This window comes from Schistocerca gregaria, chromosome 9, assembly GCF_023897955.1.
Source record: "Schistocerca gregaria isolate iqSchGreg1 chromosome 9, iqSchGreg1.2, whole genome shotgun sequence".
Classification (NCBI taxonomy): Eukaryota; Metazoa; Arthropoda; class Insecta; order Orthoptera; family Acrididae; genus Schistocerca; species Schistocerca gregaria.
In genome coordinates, this window is record NC_064928.1 from 89,843,916 (window position 1) to 89,863,357 (window position 19,442).

At 43.3% G+C, this 19,442-nt stretch overlaps 1 protein-coding gene across 1 annotated transcript in view; it reads right to left on the reverse strand.

Moving 5' to 3' along the window:
* The window catches only part of LOC126291446 (neurofilament heavy polypeptide-like), a 110,694-nt gene that overhangs the window by 63,423 nt on the left and 27,829 nt on the right, over positions 1-19,442 (reverse strand). Inside the window, exon 2 of the mRNA XM_049984960.1 lies at positions 813-1,337. Within this exon, the coding sequence (XP_049840917.1) occupies positions 813-1,337 (525 nt within the window). The remainder of the gene's footprint in view (positions 1-812; positions 1,338-19,442) is intronic.

Consider the following 19,442-nt stretch of genomic DNA (forward strand, 5'->3'; position numbering starts at 1 on the left):
TTCCACCCCTCCCATCCACTTGTTGTACTTTCTTATCATAAGAGGACATTGAACATTGATCTTTTCAGAAGAACCAGACTGACGCCTCTCCACTGTCATACATGGTATTGGGGAAATAATTAGTCAGTAGAAAAACTGGCTTGTTATCCATCCATTTGAGGATTGTCAAACCATTGCTACTGAGACTGTATGAATCACCTCTTTTCATTTCCTTGTCTGGAGGGGATGTCTTTGGGATGTTTTTACGATTGGTGCGCACTGTTCCACATGCTCTGATATTTTGTAAACCGAGGTGGTACTGCAAATCTGGAGAGTTAAAAAAGCTATCTATGTAAATTTCACACCCCAGTCCAGATAGTGTTTTGTCAGTTGCAGTACTACTGACTCACCAAGCCCTACTCCAGGACCTGAGGTTTTTTTCTTTTTTGCTACTGTATGAATCACTCAAATAGGCAGCCAGTTTCCGAATCACATCGGCACCACATTTTGAAACCCCATTTGACTCGCTTATTTTTGACATACACTCGCATAATATTATGTCCTTCGAATCTGATCATATGCTCATCTACAGATTGAGCCCTAGTTGCACTAAGATATTCGTGGAAGGTTTTGTTCAAATGGATAATTACAGGACTCACTTTGTATGTGCAGTCTTCCTTTATTGACTGATCTGCATTGTTGCAAAAATGTATGTTCTTTCGAATCTCTTCAAACCGATATAGTGGCATAATCTGAGCTATATAAGGAACACCTCAATCGGGCTCAGTTGCCCAGTAGCTTCTAAATGTAGGCAAAACATGGTACCCCATTACCAGGTTCATACCAAGAAATGCCTTGATTTCTTCTTCATTTGTGCTGAATGCGTTGCCTGATTGTTCTGCATACCGAATACTTTCAGGAATTAATATAACATGCACCAAATCTTTTAGGCCAATAGTGGAAGAAAAACTTTCAAATGGCTGTGCCATTTCACGATTTTCACAGCCACTGAACAAAAGCACTTTCCCAAATTCATGATTCATGTTATCACTGAACTGTCTTGGTTGGTAAGTTCTGAAGCATTTACATTTTGGCAAATCTGGAAGGGTGTCAGGTACCTCGGCATTTGGTTCTGATATTTCGTCTGTATGCCCTCTTTTGCTAGGTGGACTACGAATTTCTTTTTCAACATCTTCTATAATAACATGTTCTCTTTCATCTTCCATATCTCCTTCAAGAAAAATTTTATCTTCTTCATCCAGTAACAGATTATCTTCGTCATCACTACCGCAAGCCTCCAAAATCTGCGTAACACTTTCATCAGTGATGAAAAATTCTCTTTTTCTGGAGCACATGACCTAAAAGCAGATTTTAAATTATACCAGTACAAATTTTTTCCGCTTTTTTGATAAAATGAAAGATAACATATTTTCAACCGAATTTTAAATACCATTCTGCTCGTTTTTTACGTAATAGTAACGATTTCATGACATTCAAAAACAAGTACAGAAATTACCATTGTGGTATACATTGGGACAACTATGTCCCAAAGAATGAAAATAAAGATTTCCACTGATGAAATACATTTATTTTCTAAATGAATGGTCTAAAGTAAAAGAGAAACTTACTTGAATATACTTTCAAGCTTTGACAGTAAGGCAGAGAACACAATACGCACGCAATACGTGAATAAACTTGTGTGTCTGCTCGAAGTGAGAACCACCAAGAATAACCGACGACTAATGGTAGATATACTAATTTTTCCCACCAAAGATGTACGATATTAAAGAAAACAAATATCTCTGCTTCAAGTAGAGCATCTGCAGCACATCAACTATGATTGCAGCCCAATTAGTAAGGTGATTTATATATGGGACAAATGTGTCCCATGTACGTGAAAGGGTTAAATAAAACTGTTAGTCAAGTTACCCCCATTACAAAAACTGTTAGTCCTACAGATAAAATGAACAAGATTTCTTGGTAGGAAATTTAATGGAGTTTCGCTGGAGGCCACGGCTTTGTAGTTATTCAAGAGAAACGCGCAAAAATTAACTTCAAACGCACCTCCAACCCACACTCACCCCTCACCAGTTAGGATTTCTAGTATATTGTTCATGGCACTTTGTCCTACGACTGTAGAGAATTTTCCGACTCCACCAACTATTCCATATAGTAGACCTCTTTTGGTCTATGCTGACCGGGCTATTAGGCCACTAGAATAGTTGGCTACTTCTTTAACTTTTTAAAGCGACTTTTGTAAACGTTACGCTGACAATTACGTTGACAATTCGATCCAAACTCAACTCTTAGAACAGAGTAGTTTCGTAGGCAGAAGGCCTGGCGAATACAGCCACCCAATTGTTTATTTTATGCCGTTAAGATGCACAACAGTGTTAGGTCAAGTTTAGCAAACGCCAGTTTTCCAATTTGTAAGTGTTCGACCAAGCCGATAGTGTGATGAGGTCAAGCCACTGAAGACCAAAATTCGTCGAATGTGGGAAATAATTCCTGCAGCCGCAAATTTTTGTACTGGGGCAGGAGGGAATGCCATTAGCAACGTACTAGAAACCCTAACCGGTGGGGTGGCAGGCAGTGAGTGAGTAAGTTTGTGTGTGTGTGTGTGTGTGTGTGTGTGTGTGTGTGTGTGTGTGCATGGGAGGGGGGGGGGGGAGGGGGAGTGCGTTTAAAGGTCACTTCCGTAGCTTTTCTTCAACATCTCAAACTACTGTTTCCAGCAAAAACAAATCCCAGTACAAAACTTAAGTACATTAAATTTCCTACAAAAAGGTGCTGCTATTTTTTTTTTTCTGTAGCCTAATAGTTTGAGCGTAGTGAGTGAAAGAATATGAAAATATCGATCGTGACTTTTTAAGTCCAGATAAACTATGGGTTGCGTAAAATTGGATGTGTAGGGCAACTGAATCACGCCGTATATTTATCCTATTGGACAAACTTTTCTTTTTTTCTATTTTGTGCCATCGTTTTTGCCGGCTACAAGCAAAGCCCGAAACATTGCATCCGATGCTCGTACGTCAATTGGCAGCTGCATTACTCTGCGCTGACAGCGTTTTAAACACGGCAACGGTCGAGCGATCATTACAGCCTCTATCGGGCTATTTTCTCCGTTAGACCATCAGGCAGTCATTAAGCGGCGTTTCCGCACAATGTTGCCGAGCGATGTTGGAGGGAGGAGATGAGCTATGAAAACATTAATCGCTGGTACGTTAAATTTTCCCAGAGCGTCGTTTATTACTCTGTTCCGCGTTTAATGAATCTGTGAATTATGTCGGGGGTTACGCCACAGTGTTGTGTATTTACTAGCGGCGCAGCGTGGGTGGGAATATTCTGAATGACTCGGCGGTTAGTGCTCACAGCGCGAGCATCCTACCAGCCAGATTGGTGATTCCCATACAGCGGTCGGCGCCCGTATTATGACGAAATGTTATCATCCGAGTGGAGCCGTCCCGTTAGGTGCGTGTCATGTGACACGTCAATTAGGGAGAGGAAGTCAATCCAGAACAATGGTTTGAACTTCAAACGCGTGAAATAACGTATAACGATGATCATTTCTAAATAATAAAAATTTCCCACGGTGGGGGTAAAAGTAAACAATTGTAGCACGAAACAAGTAACCTGTTGCACATTGCCTACCTAACGGCTTGCAGGGGCAACAAATATCTGTTTTTCAATCCGATTTTTCCTTCGTTGTGGACCATAATCATATAGGCCTTTTTAAAAGAAATTACCACCATTTTACTGTTAATTGTTCATTTATTTTATGCAATCATCATTTCGGCTTCGTAACTATTTTCAAGTCCATGTTGAAATATGTCTGTCCTCCCTCTGACATGTCATCGTCGACGAAATATATTTCTGGTCTTATAGACAAAAGTATGTCGATGACATATCAAAGACAAGTTAGACAAATTTTAACATGGACTTGAATTGGCTGGAAAACCGAAATCATGAGATTGTAAAATAAATGAACAATTAACAGTCAAATGGTGGTAATTTACTTAAAAAATGATTTTTCAATATTTCCATGTATCTAAATGATAATTAATTGAAACCCTCAGCTGCACACAGATATTGTTGATGTACCTCGACGGGGACAGCTGAAAATGTGTGCCCGACCGGGACTCGAACCCGGGATCTCCTGCTTACATGGCAGACACTCTATCCATCTGAGCCACCGAGGACACAGATGAATAGCACAACTGCAGGGACTTATACTTTGCACGCTTCCCGTGAGACCCAAAATCCCAACTGTCCACAATCTACATACGTAATGTTGCTAATAGATATTTGCCTATCCACTCATTACTCCCGTAAGAGTTCGGGAAACCTGTGCGCATTCGCACAGGCGAAGGTCAATGACCGGGTAGCCATTTAACTATATATGAAGATAGTAATTGTTCTCGAAAGAACAGATACCACTGATGACTAAGCAGCTTGGGAATGGGGCGGCATTAGTCTCTCGGAAAGAAACTGGTGTCTTCCGAAATGACCACGACGATGAAATCGGTGAAATTAGAGCGCTATATGCGAATGCATCAGGAAAATAGGGAGGCCGGAGGGGGGGGGGGGGGAGGGTTTATTAGGGGCTGAATCGTCCCTTAAGTACCCACAAACAAACATTGTCAAGTGGCTCGCTTAGTGCAGAAAAAGGAGATAATAACTAAAGAAAAGGAAGAGAATGTTTTTCAAGCGTGCACGTACAAAAAGGGAAACCTACTCACATATTATTCTATACAAACCATTCACCTCTTCCAACAAGTTAACGAGACTATCTTGCACGGGACAAAGTAGTGATAGCCGCACTCTCGTTGTGCTTTAGGAGACAGAGCAGGCAACCCTGCCACGCATTGAAATACCTGTTTGAAGGCGGCTTGACGAGTGCAGCGCCGATGGGAAATACTACGCAAGCGACTTGTCATGCGAATTTACAAGTTAAAACATTACGTCGCAGAAAACACACAAATCCACGCAAATCCCCTCAAGTGAAGCCCATACACGAAACCTGGCAGACAGCTGCAGATAACAGGTAGCAACCCCTGCCGTAGATTTATGAAAGCCGTCCAACACACTCAGAGCGTCGACAAAAAAAACAGCACAGATTAGCTTCCGAGGTATTTTATCTCGAAGCGTCTTCGACTAATACGACTCAGCGCACTGCACTGTGTAAGTAGGCTGTTTAGGTTTTTATATTGGTAACGCCACGTAGCGCTCTGTATGAAAAATCACTGGCTGTGCTGTGCGCAGTTTGTGGCTAGTTTGCATTGTTGTCTGCCATTGTAGTGTTGGGCAGCTGGATGTTAACAGCGCGTAGCGTTGCGCAGTTGGAGGTGAGCCGCCAGCAGTGGTGGATGAGCGGAGAGAGATGGCGGAGTTTTGAAATTTGTAAGAATTGGTGTCATGAACTGATAATATATATATATATATATATTATGATTATAAAGGTAAATACATTGTTTGTTCTCTAGTAAGATCTTTCATTTGCTAACTGTGCCTATCAGTAGTTAGTGACTTCCGTAGTTTGAATCCTTTAGTTAGCTGGCAGTAGTGGCGCTCGCTGTATTTCAGTAGTTCGAGTAACCAAGATTTTTGTGAGGTAAGTGATTTGTGAAACATATAGGTTAATGTTAGTCAGGGCCATTCTCTCGGAGGGATTATTGAAAGTCAGATTGCGTTGCCATTAAAACTATTGTGTGTCAGTTTAAGCACAGTCGTATATAATTTTTCTAAGGGGACGTTTCAACTGGACGGGGAATGTTCGGGGCTAAAAACCTGGACAGTACACATTTTCCACTTGATGTTATAAATGGCACGGCTCTCTAAATGTGAACAAATACAACATAACGCTTACAACCAAGAGATTGTTGTTTACGTATAATACTAACAAGTTATGCCTTTAAAAAAACCATCACGCTGGGGGATCGCACAGACACAGACTAGGGATACGCATGGATGGCGTTGAGAGCCAACTGAAAAAGTTGAAAAAGAAGAAGCCGCTTTTTCTTTCTTGTCTTCAGTCTTCTGACTGATCTGATGCGGCACGCCGAGAATTCCTGTCCTGGTGCAACTCTTCACCTCAGAGTAGCAAGTGCAAGCTACTTGCTCAGTTATTTGCTGGACGTATTCCAGACTCTGCCTTCGCCTACAGTTCTTACCCCACTACAGCTCCCTCTAGTTCCGTGGAAGTTATTCGCTGATGCCTTAACACAAGTTCTGCCGCCCTCTCCCCCCTCCTTGTCAGTGCTCTCCATGTGTTTCTTTATTCGCCGATTCTGCGGAGACCCACCTCAATCCTTACCTTACAAGTCCACCCACCTGTAGTAGGGAAGGCAAATACGAAACCTACATTTGTTGCAAGTACTCTGCAGGCGCACAACGCTTCTGTGAAGGAAGCTGCTTGTAAGACTCCAGAACGACAAGTTCTGGAGTACCAGTAATTGCCACTAATGATTCTGTTAAGAGTCCAGCTCCCGTGTATAAAAGTTTAGCAAAGCTCTGAAATTACGTTTAAAGTTTGTTAGAAGCCGCTAAGGGCTCTCATTATTAGATACTGTAAGAGTGTACTCAGGCTAATTAGGCCGCCGTTTTAAGGAACATCTACCACGGCGTGCTAATGCCTCCAAATTTTTATGCGGGAACTCTTAAAACTTTTTAAATAAAACAAACGATATGGTCAATCCACATCGTTAGTCTTCAAGTCTGCAGCCCTCTTCGTTTAGAAGGCTCCGAATTGTAGCTTGCTATATATGTGTTATGTATGAGGTGCGTAACGTAACTATGTCGGTGGGTGAGAAACAGCCTTGCTGTAACCTAGTTTCGAATTCTAAGAATTCCTCCACAGATGGAGCACGCTCTACTTCAGCCTGACAGAGCCGGACCGCACACCAGCGCTGCGACATCTGCCGCAGTCCGATGTCTTAGACTCACAGCCGTCGGCCGTCCTCCATACAGTCCCGACGTGGCAACTTTCACAATTCTCATCTGTTTCAAAAACTCAAACAACACCTTCGAGGACTTCACTTTGGTAGCGATGAAGCAGAGGTCAACAAAGTCAAATATTCTAAAGTGAATGGTCTCTCGTTGGGAGAACTTGGGTTCGTCGCCAGTGTCATTCTGTTCAGAAATAAATATATAGATGTGTGTGTATGTGTGTGTGTGTGTGTGTGTGAGAGAGAGAGAGAGAGAGAGAGAGAGAGAGAGAGAGAGAGAGAGAGAGAGAATTCCTAAAGGACCGAACTGCTGAGGTCATCGGCCCCTAGACTTACTCACTAGTTTAATTAACACTAATTTATGCTAAGAACAACACAAAATGGTTCAAATGGCTCTGAGCACTATGGGACTTAACATCTGAGATCATCGGTCCCCTAGACTTAGAACTACTTAAACCTAACTAACTTAAGCACATCACACACATCCATACCCGAGGCAGGATTCGAACCTGCGACCGTAGCGGTCGCGCGGTAGAACAACACACACAGACGTGCCCGAGGGAGGACTCGAACCTCCGGAATGAGGGGCCATATACACATGAAGAATACAGATGTATAATGCTAATAACGTTTATGTTATTTAATAAGCAGGAGATTACTCACATAAAAAATTTGGAGCCACTGCTTTTCATGACACTCTCGTAATAGTTCACAAATCGCGGTGTTTATCACGTCGTATATCTTAAATATGCGTCGTACACGGAAGAGCCAAAGAAACAGGTACACCTGCCTAATATCGTGTACGGCCACCCAGAGCACGCAGAAGTGCCGCAACACGGGGTGGCATGGACTCGACTAATGTCTGAAGTAGTACTAGAGGGAAATGACGCCATGAATCCTGCACGGTTGTCTAAAAATCCGTTAGAGTACGAGGGGGTGGAGATCTCTTCTGAATACCACGATGCAAGGCATCCCAGATATGCTCATTGATGTGGGGAGTTTGGTCGCCAACGGAAGTGTTTAAACTCAAGAGAGTGTTCCTGGAGTTAGCCTGCACCAATTCTGGAAGTGTGGACTGTCGCGTTCTCGTGCTGCATTTTCCCAAGTCCATCGGAATGCACGTTGGACATGAATGGGTGCAGGTGATCAGACAGGATGGTTACGTACGTGACACCTGTCAAGAGTCGTATCTAGACGTATCACACCGGCCCCGTATCACTCCAACTGTACACGCTCCACACCATTACAGAGCCACCACCAGCTTGAACAGTCCCCTATTGACATGCAGGGTACCTGCATTGATGAGGTTGTCGAAAGACCCGTACACGCCCAGTTGCTCGATAAACTTTGAATTGAGACTCGTCCGACCAGGCAACATGTTTCCATCTCATCAACAGTCCAGTGAGGGCGTTGACGGATTGAGGCGAGGCATGAAGCTTTGTGACGTGCAGTCGTCAAGGGCACACGAGTGGGTCTTCGGTTCCGAAAGTCCATATCGATGAAGTTTCGTTGAATGGTTCGCACGCTGACACGTTGGGCCAGCATTGAAATCTGCAGCAATTTGCGGAAGGGTTGCACTTTTGTCACGCTCAACGATTCTCTTCAGTCGACGTTGGTCCCGTTCGTGCAGGACTTTTTCCGGACGCATAGGTGTCAGAGATTTCATGTTTTACCGGATTCCAGGTATTCACCGTACACTCCTGAAATGGCCGTACGGGAAAATCCCCACTTCATCGCTACCTGGAAGATGTTACGTACGAGGGCTGCTATATACATTTCTGGCCTAGGCAACACTAAGTGTTGCCAGGTGCAATCTGACATTTCCATTGGAAAGTGACATTTTTTAGCATAAATGTACTCAGAACTTTTTGACTTACGACAATTTTTTTTTTCTTTTACAGGGACTTGAAAAAATCAATTTGGCACAAAAATGGAATTAACTCGTGAACATTTTCGTGCGATCATTTTTCACAACTTTCGACGTGGATTATCACGACAAGAGTGCATCGATGAACTTAAATCTTTGTATGGCGACGAAGCACCATCCTATAGCACTGTGAAAAACTGGTACAACGAATTCAATCGTGGCCGACGCTCGCTCAAAGACGAATTCCGTGAAGGTCGTCCAAAAACAGCCGTTGTGCCAGAAAACATCGATGCCGTACGTGAACTGATAATGCAAGACCTTCATGTGACATACCGTGAGATAGAGGCATGCCTAGGCATTTCTCCCACCAGCATACATTCGATATTGCATGAACACCTGGCCGTAAAAAAGGTTTGTTCTCGTTGCATCCCGCACAATTTGACAATCGCTCAAAAGAAAGCTCGTGTGGATTGGTGTAAAGAAATGCTGAAAAAATACGATCGCGGTGCTTCAAAAGACGTTTATAAGATCGTCACAGGTGACGAATCATGGATCTATGGGTATGAGCCCGAAACAAAACAGCAATCGACCGTGTGGGTCTTCCAAGACGAGCCAAATCCAACGAAAGTTGTTCGTGGAAGAAGCACTTCGAAGCAAATGGTCGCCTGTTTCTTCGGCAAAACTGGTCATGTGGTGACTGTTCCGCTTGAACAACGTAGGACGGTCAATTCTGAGTGGTACACCACCATTTGTTTGCCTGAAGTCTTCGGAGAAATTCGAAAAATGAACAAGAGAAGACGAATCATTGTGCACCATGACAATGCGAGCTGTCACACATCGGCTCAAACGAGCGCCTTTTTGACCGGCCAAAACGTCAAAGTGATGGGTCATCCGCCATACAGCCCTGACTTGGCACCCAATGACTTCTTTTTATTCCCACACATCAAGGAAAAAATGCGTGGTCAACGATTTTCGTCGCCAGAAGATGCTGTTCCAGCATTCAAAAACCATGTTTTGGAGGTGTCTCAATCGGAGTGGAAAAAGTGCTTCGAAAATTGGTTTGAGCGCATGCAAAAGTGTATAAATCTTGATGGAGAATATTTTGAAAAACAATAAACCATTTTCGTTGATAAATATTCGTATTTTCATTATTAGGTCAGAAATATATATAGCAGCCCTCGTACCATCGCTAGTGCGCGGAGTATAACACCACGTTCGAACTCACTTATATCCTGCCACTGTAGCAGCAATAACTGATCTAACAACTGCGCCAGACACTTGTTGTCTTATATAGGCGTTGCCCACCGCAGCGCCGTATTTTGCCTGTATTTGAATACGCATGCTTATACCAGTTTCTTTAGCGCGTCAGTGGATATACAGCTGCTCTAACGAAATTAGGGTTCGGCAGTTTTGCTATACTGCATCAAGGACCTAGTAAATCGTATGATTACGGGGAACCGACGATTTCGCTTCGTTTCTTTGCTTTTTTGGTTGTTTCAGGACATCATTCAGTTGATAGAGCAGTCTTTTTCATGTCCTTGCAGAATATAAATTGCATTCTATAAATAATAAAATTTGCTGATCGCCTAACTTCTACGCTTTTATGTAACCGAAGAAACTACTACTGATGCAAGTGTTTGTCGGCTTCAGCATTATTTCACCAGGGATGAAGGCGCTTCGGTCGGCTTGTCTTAACTTTTTACCGCGATATTCTTCGAGGACACGCTGTAATTGATAGTATCTGCACAGTTGCCTGTAAGTCATTTACAGTGCAATGCGCTTTCCTTAGTCACAACTGCACCAATTTATTGTAACTTCATCTCCCGTTTCTGGTAAAGGGCACGGGAGACCAAGTGTATTAATATCGTGGGTGTATAGTACAGTTTACTCGCACAAACATAAAAAAGTATTTGTTGCGGCTATTTTGTACTCAACAGAATGTTCTTCAACGTGATCGAAGGCAAGGGTTTCCTGGTAAAATTGATAAATGCGAAACTTATTTATGAATAACAGAAAATGTTTAATAACGACGAAGTATTAAAGCGATGTTTAATGTATTTTTCTTTTGAGCGTTTTTATCTTCTTGTTGATGACATTGCGTTTTCTAGCCCTACGTAATAAATCTGTATTGTTTTCTGTACTTTTACTACATCATACCTCTGTGTCACTTTACAGATCAACATTTTTCGAACAAAATCAGAATGAAACAACGACAATTTCAATTTTATTAAAAATATAGTTTATTTTTAAGTAAGGAAAATAACTATGTAGAACAAAAATGTTCCGTAGATAACGCAGCACTTTATATATCCTCACTCACTTTCAGGACGGTTTACCATTTCCGGTTCTAGCGGGAATCTAGCAGGACACTTATGGCATACGCACCGAAAGCGATCGTTATGAGGTAACGCCCGATAGGTATGCAACACACCTAACTTACACGTATGGCGGGTAGCAACATAACTAACCAAGGCTACTAGTAAAATTAGCATTGTCTACATTTGTCAGTGAGAAATATTTATAAGCGGGTTTTAAATTACGTGTGAAGTTTCTTGGACGTCGCTAAGCGCAGCCATTCTTGAGCATTTGAAGAACACAGTCAGTGCAATTCGGACGACGATTGTTCTGTTGTCTCTAGATTTAATCAGTTTCTGACTTTAAGGTTCCGTCATGATGTTAATGCTTTGATGTAAGGTTGTACCTGTTAATGAGTAGATTACGACAGCATATCAAATTTTTAGATTGCATCTGCAATAAATCAAATATTGTCCAATCAAATTTTTGTTACTCCTCGAACCCGTTAGATAGGCTGACTCCTATCCTGACGTGGTGACTGTCTTCGCCATGGAGTAGGCCTTTTGTACAGGGTGCTAAGAAACTGTGTCAAAAGCCCATAACGGTGTCGCGGGGTAGGCTGCGTTGAGAAATAACTGTTACGAAAAAATTCGATACGTTGCGCCCTTTACGAGTTACTTACCATAGCTAACGGTGTTAAGGATCGAATCCGAGTCAACGACTGAGCTGTCTCATGCACTGTCTACGCTATGGGAACAGCTGACACTACAGTACTTGTATCTGGCGGGCCGTTGGAATCTGCGCGCGCAAAGGCCCGATTGCCTAACTTCAGATGTAATTAACTTGGAAATAGCGTAACGTATCGAACATTCTGTCTTAACATAACCTAACCTACAACCCCCTTACAAGTTTTTCAGATAGTTTCTGACCATCCTGCAGATGCTGGAAACGTCTAGAGTCGTACCTAGTAGGCAAGAAAACAGACATTCGGAAACGAGGTGCTAGCATCACGAGCAGTCAATACAGCCCATAAAAAAGTTTAGCTTACACGATCCGGGAATTTAAATGGGAATCGCTGGAAGGAAGAAAATGTTCTCAAGAAATCCTTTCGGGTAAATCTGTGCGAACCTCAATCAAGTATGCCCTACCTTAAGTTACAACGTCAACTAGAAAACCGTCTTGGCAAACCTTCACAGTACGTCATATGGCATGCACCAGTTTTATTTTATTTAAAACGACAACGTATAAATATCGTTACAATGTTCATTCTCGTGCTAAAAAGCAGATATCATCGCTTGAAGTGTGACTCGAAACCAAACATACGTAATAAACAATAATTCCGCATTCATGCTGGCTGGCTCACAATGGCAAAAGTCAAACACCAGGCAAGGAATGAGTTTGTTCATATGACATACATCACAATTTATTCATGATCAGAATCTACAAAAAGTCAGGGACAAAAATATTTTATCAAGTAATGTTTGCCTATAATATTCTACTTTGAAATGTAGGATTGTATGCTTACTCTGTGAATGATACTTTGAGTTTATAACTTTTGTAAAGCCTCACAAGACGCTACGACTTTAATGTTTGACGGTACATAGAACATTTGTCAGATTTATATGGACATGGCGTGGAACACTCACGAATGATTTTTGCTTATACTGCATTATTGTCTGTTTCACAGAAACTGGTTCTGCTCATTAGCAGAAAATGGTTTTCTATTTGAAGTAAGCGGTCTGGAGCATACGGGGTACTTTCACATATCGGATTAGAGCCTGAAAGATTGACTGTCCTAGTCTGAAAGAAAACATTGTATTATTCTTATTATTACCTGTACTGAAATTTGTGGGATATGTTTGAACTGCTGTTGTATATTTTAACTGCATGTCCATTGTCATAACGCTCAGTAGTTGACTGTAGTTTTTGACGATGAATGGCGCCACGAAATACCCCCGAGTTTAACAAATATTTTGAGTAACTTATTATCACTGTAAAGTCATTACCATTTGTACGAAGAAAATCTACCAGCCGCACTGTGTAATAAATGCATGGAGTTCATGCGCCCTGGCGCGACTACACGTTTTGAAATGGCACTTGGTGACAAAACTTTATTCTTGGTCCGCTACTTGCAGAATTGTGTGCGTACTCTGCAAACAAACGCCATGTTTACAATATGTGATTAGAAGTATCCGGACACGTGGCTGAAAAGACTTAAAAGTTCGTGGCGCCCTCCATCGGTAATGCTCGAATTCAATATGGTGTTGGCTCACCCTTAGCCTTGATGACAACTTTCACTCTCGCAGGCATACATTCAGTCAGGTGCTGGATGGTTTTTTGGGGAATGGCATCGCATTCTTCACGGAATGCAGCACTGAGGAGAGATATCGACGTCGGTCGGTGAGGCCTGCCACGAAGTCGCGCGTTCTATAGGATTCAGGTCAGGACTCTGTGCAGGCCAGTCCATTACAGGAAAGTTATTGTTGTGTAACCACTCTACCACAGGCAGTGCAACAGGTGCTCGATCGTGTTGAAAGATGCAATCGCCACCCGCGAACTGCTCTTCAACCGTGGGAAGCAACAATGTGCTTATAACATCAATGTGGACCTGTGATGTGATAGTTCCACGCAAAACAACAAGGGGCGCAAGCCCCATCCACGAAAAACACCACCAAACCATAACACCACCGCCTCCGAATTTTACTGTTGTCACTACACACCCTGGCAGATGATGTTCACCGCGCATTCGCCATACCCACACACTGCCATCGGATCGTCGCATTTTGTACCGTGATTCGTCACTCCACACAACGTTTTTCCACTGTTTAATCGTTCAATGTTTACGCTCCTTACACCACGCGAGGCGTCCTTTGGCATTTACCGGCTTATGAGCAAACGCTCGGCCATGAAGCCGGCCGGGTGGCCGAGCGGTTCTAGGCGCCACAGCCTGGAACTGCGCGACCGCTACGGTCGCAGGTTCGAATCCTGCCTCGGGCATGGGTGTTTGTGATGTCCTTAGGTTAGTTAGATTTAAGTAGTTCTAAGTTCTAGGGGACTGATGACCACAGCAGTTACGTCCCATAGTGCTCAGAGCCGTTTTTTCCGACCATGAAATCCAAATTTTCTCACCTCCTGCCTAACTGTGACAGTACTTGTAGTGGATCCTGATGCAGTTTGCAATTCCTGTCTGATAGTCTGGATAGATGTCTGCCTATTACACATTACGACCATCTTCAACTGTCGGCGGTCTCTGTCAGTCAACAGACGAGGTCGGCCTGTACGCTTTTGTGCTGTGTCCCTTCAAGTTTCCACCTTACTATCACATTGGAAACAGTGTGACCTAGGGATGTTTCGGAGTGTGGAAATCTAGCGTGGAGACGTATGACACAAGTGACACCGAATCACCTGACCACGTTTGAACTCCGTGAGTTTGGCGGAGCGCCCTATTATGCATTCTCATGATGTGTAATGACTACTGAGGTTGTTAATATGAAGTATCTGGCAGTAGGTGGCAGCACACTGCAGTTAATATGAAAAACCTAAGTTTTCTGCGGGTGTCCGGATACTTTTGATCACACAGTGTATGTGCGGAAATCATTCTTGAGTAGTTGTAGCATAGTATTGCGCAGATGGTTGCAATCAAAGCGGAATGCTATAGCTATCCATTACTGTCTTTTATGAAATTTTATGTGATTTTTTTATAGATAACTAATGATGCATAAATTTTGAAACGCGTCATACGAGCAATGAAATTACATCTTGCCTGATGTTTGACTCCTGTCACCATAAATGCAGAACTGTCACCTGCCTCCTTTGTGATTATGTCACGTTCAAATCAACATGTAAGTTCACTGTGATCTGAATGCACACACCTTGCACTACTTCAGCATCTTCGCCCTAGCCGACAAGAGTGTTGCCGAAACTTGAGTTTTTCCCAGTGTAAAATGCTGAAGCAGGTTATGGGAAACCGTCACGCAGGCTTAAGAAATCTGATACTGCATAACACTGTCTTGGCACCCACCATTCTAAGCAGTATAGCAACACCGGGATTAACAAGTCACGCTAAGAGATTGATGTTTTTGCTGAAATTCCTGCTTGGACTCCAGTGTGTCCTCCCCCCCACCCCCCCCCCCCCACCCCCAAACAACAGAGGGACTCAGTTAACGCTACTTCCTCATCCATTGGCAATTAATATTCACTAATTTATGACGCTGAGCATATGTGGTTGTCTGTGGCTTACGGTGTGTGTGTGTGTGTGTGTGTGTGTGTGTGTGTGTGTGGTGTGTGTGTGTGTGTGTGTGTTTTCAGATATGATAATGACTGTCTGGTCCGACATGGATCATGCACCACGACGCTTGATAGAATTTTTTTCCGCAAACGGAAGCTTCGCGACGTTAAAAACGTTGAACAGGGAGACGCTCGATTTTGGAACCGTTATTAACAAATTTTTTCATAAAATGACGAATTACAAAACTGACTTTACATCTTCACTGTATACCCGTGATATTGTAATACGTATTTTTTTTTAAAGTAAAAAGCTTGCACACAGGAGACAGTACACGTCATCGACGAAAGATTTTCGCCGAGTGGGAGGGCTGTTGGTGAGATTCTGAACGCGACAATTTTCAGCATAGAACAAAATTTTAAAAACTGCTTTGGAAATGATAATACTGTCTAACATAGTACGTAGGGATATTTTTAAAAACGGTTTTTAACAAAATTGCGGCACTCCGAAATAAAAGCCAATATTTCCGACAAACAGTCGTTATAAAAATGTGCACCAAAAATCGAAATAAAAATAAATAGCAAAAATCCTGCGTATTAAAGCAGAAAAAAACTCACTAAGAAGTTACAGAAACGTAATTTCATTTACATTACATGAGTTGTGGCTCCCATCAACTTGGTAAATGATGTTTTGAAGAAACAATCACTTAAAGTTTCAACTTGCGTTTTTTAAAATTTTGAAATCCAACAAATCTGTAATCGGCAATGCTAGCACCGTACAGCTGGCCTATTCTACGCCGATGTCGAAACTCACTCATTTTGGTTAATTTCTTTCCGCTTAGTAACCCAAGCACTTTTTTTGCACTATTTCGAACCCTTTCTATTCGTAGAAATACGTTGTCATTTACAAGCACGTTTAATTTCGTAAAAAAAAAAAAAGCGAAACGACTAGTTAAGTAGACACGAGACAAACACGTGCTTTCAGACTGTTTACCACAAATGAATCATTTTATGAAGAGAACTTTTGTTCACAATAGCGTTTTAGTTGTTAGTAATTGCTCCCTGTGATAGTATCCGAAAGTAACAGAATCCCTATTCGGCCGGTAAATATATAATATTACATCGCCTACGTTGAGAGCTCAGCTGCGCCCGACCACGATGAATTAAATTGCGGATTTAACATTTATTGCAGATTTCATATGGATAAATCCTTAAAAAACACTCTCTACGTAATATTTTACGCTAACGAAATATTAGTCTAAAAGAATTTCTACAGTAGTCTGCCACCTAAACAGTTTCAAAAGATATACGTACTTTGGAACCCCCTAATGGTACGTCGGATCTCGTAGAAATCGCTGCGCCAAAGGGCTTAGTCTTCCCTTGTGTTGGGCAGTGTTAGACGCCACGCTTCGTTATGAATATTCAGTAACGAGTGCCGGTGACGTCACTCGAAGGCCAGCATTACTTGGAAACGCAGGGACAGCTTCGGCAGTGGAGCAAACTGCTAATCACAACGTGACGCGTGCGTCATCACAGCGTGCAGCGGCTGACGTCAAGGAAATCGTTACGTGGCTGCAAGATGAGTCGGCCACATGCACTCGTAACAAGGGGGAGATAAGGCAGCAGTGCACACCATCTGAAGTTTTTTTAGTCCCGACGGAAGGAAAAGTTGGCAAGTACATACAAAGAATCCGGTTATTTTTATTTTTATAAGAAAAATTATGTTGAGATTGTGACGGATCGTGTAAGTAAAGGTTACTTGGTCATGGCACGAATCAGTACGTAATATGCATCGTTTATCGGAGATATATACGGGTACAATTATCTCGGGTTTCCATCCGCGTCAAGCGCTTGAACGTCCACGTGTCTTCGTTTGAGTGCTTCGCGGTCATTGTGAGGTGCTGACGACACTCACTTCACAATAGCCAAGTAGTAATCGACCGAAAGCAAGAAGCCAGAGAGAATTTCATCAGCTAGCAGAATATGGACTAGAAAATTGAAAGAAAAGGATTTGAAGAACTAAAAAAAAAAGACGAAACTAATTATGGCTCTGAGCACTATGGGACTTAACATCTGAGGTCATCAGTCCCCTAGAACTTAGAACTACTTAAACCTAACTAACCTAAGGACATCACACACATCCATGCGCGAGGCAGGATTCGAACCTGCGACCGTAGCGGTCGCGCGGTTCCAGACTGAAGCGCCTAGAACCGCTCGGCCACACCGGCCGGCTCTCAGTGTCATGCGGTGGAGATGATTCATATAGTTAAGATGGCAGCATTCAGTTTCTGCTCATGACTTTCAGCTTGATACTTTCAACAAAACTTTCCGTCTGAGCTCAAGTCCCAAGAAGTTACTTTGATTAGCGCCAATGACTGGCCACACCGGGACAGTAAAATTTCGCTTTTACAACATCTGTGTTATACTTCGGAAGCCGCTTTACGGTGTGTGGCAGAGGCTACTTCGTGCAACATTTCACTCCTGTTACTGTCACAGCCCCGCGTATGGTTCGCGGGAAGGAAGCGATTGCTTGTAACACTCCATGTAGACTCAGGTCTCTGTAATTGTATATTCATGGCATTTTTCCCGACATAAACGTAGGGCAAACCATTATATTTGTATACTCTACTTCCAGGCTCTCTGAAGTTCAACAGTAAACCAGATCGTCACACAAAACGCTTCTCTTGCATCGTCTGCCACTGGAGCATTTCCGTGATGCTTTCGCGCTTACTGCACGGTACAGCCAAAGAAACTGGTACACCTGTCTAATATCGTGTAGGGCACCCATGAGCACGCAGAAGTGCGGAAACACGATGTGGCACGGAGTCGATTAATGTCTGAAGTAGTGATGGAGGGAAATGACACAATGAATCCTGTAGGGCTGTCCACAAATCCGTAAGGGTACGAAGGGGTGGATGTCTCTTCTGAACAGCACGTTGCAAGGCATCCGAGATATGCTCAATAATGCTCATGCCATGAGAGTTTGGTGCCCAGCGGGAGTGTTCAAACTCAGAAGAGTGTTCCTGGAGCCACTTTGAAGCAATTCTGGACGTGTGAGATGTTGCATTGTCCTGCTGGAATTGCCCAAGGCCGACGGAATACGCAATGGACACGAATGGATGCAGGCGACCACACAGGATATTTATGTACGTGTCACCTGTCAGAGACGTATCTAGACGTATCGGGGGTCCCGTATCACACCAACTGCACGCGCCCCACACCACTTACAGAGCCTCCACCAGCTTCAACATTCCCTTGCTGACGTGCAAGGCCGATGGAATCATGCGGTTGTCTCCGTACCCGTACACGTCCATGCGCTCGAGACTCATCCGACCAGACAACCTGTTTCCAGTCATCAAGAGTCTATTGTCGGTGTAGATGGGCCCAGGCGAGGTGTAAGGATTTGTGTCGTGCAGTCATCAAGGGTAGAAGAGTAGGCCTTCGGCTCAGATAGCCCATATCGATGATGTTTCGTTGAATGGTTCGCACGCTGACACTTTTTGATGGCCCAGCATTGAAATCTGCATCAGTTTGCGGAAGGGCTGCACTTCTGTCACGTTGGACGATTCTCTTCAGTCATCGTTGGTCCCGTTCAGGCAGGATCTTGTTCCGGCCAAAGCGATGTCGGAGATTTGATGTTTCATCGGATTCCTGCTGTTCACGGAACACTCGTGAAATGGTCGTACGAGAAAATCCCCAGTTCACAACAGCCTCAAATGGTTCAAATGGCTCTGAGCACTATGGGTCTTAACATCTGAGGTCATCAGTCCGCTTGAACTTAGAACTACTTAAACCTAACTAACATAAGGACATCACACACATCCATGCCCGAGGCAGGATTCGAACCTGCGACCGTAGCGGTCACGCGGTTCCGGACTGAAGGGCCTGGAACCGCTCAGCCACTATGTCTGGCTCATCGATGCCTCTTAGATGCCGTGTCCCATCGGTCGTGCAATGACTGTAACACGAAACTCACTTAAATCTTGATAACCTGCCCCTATAGCAGCGGTAAGTGATCTAACAAATGTTGTCTTATGTAGGCGCTGCCGACCACAGTGCCGTATTGTACCTGTTTACATGTATCTGTATTTCAATACGCACTGCCTACACCAGCTTCTCTGGCGCGTCAGAGT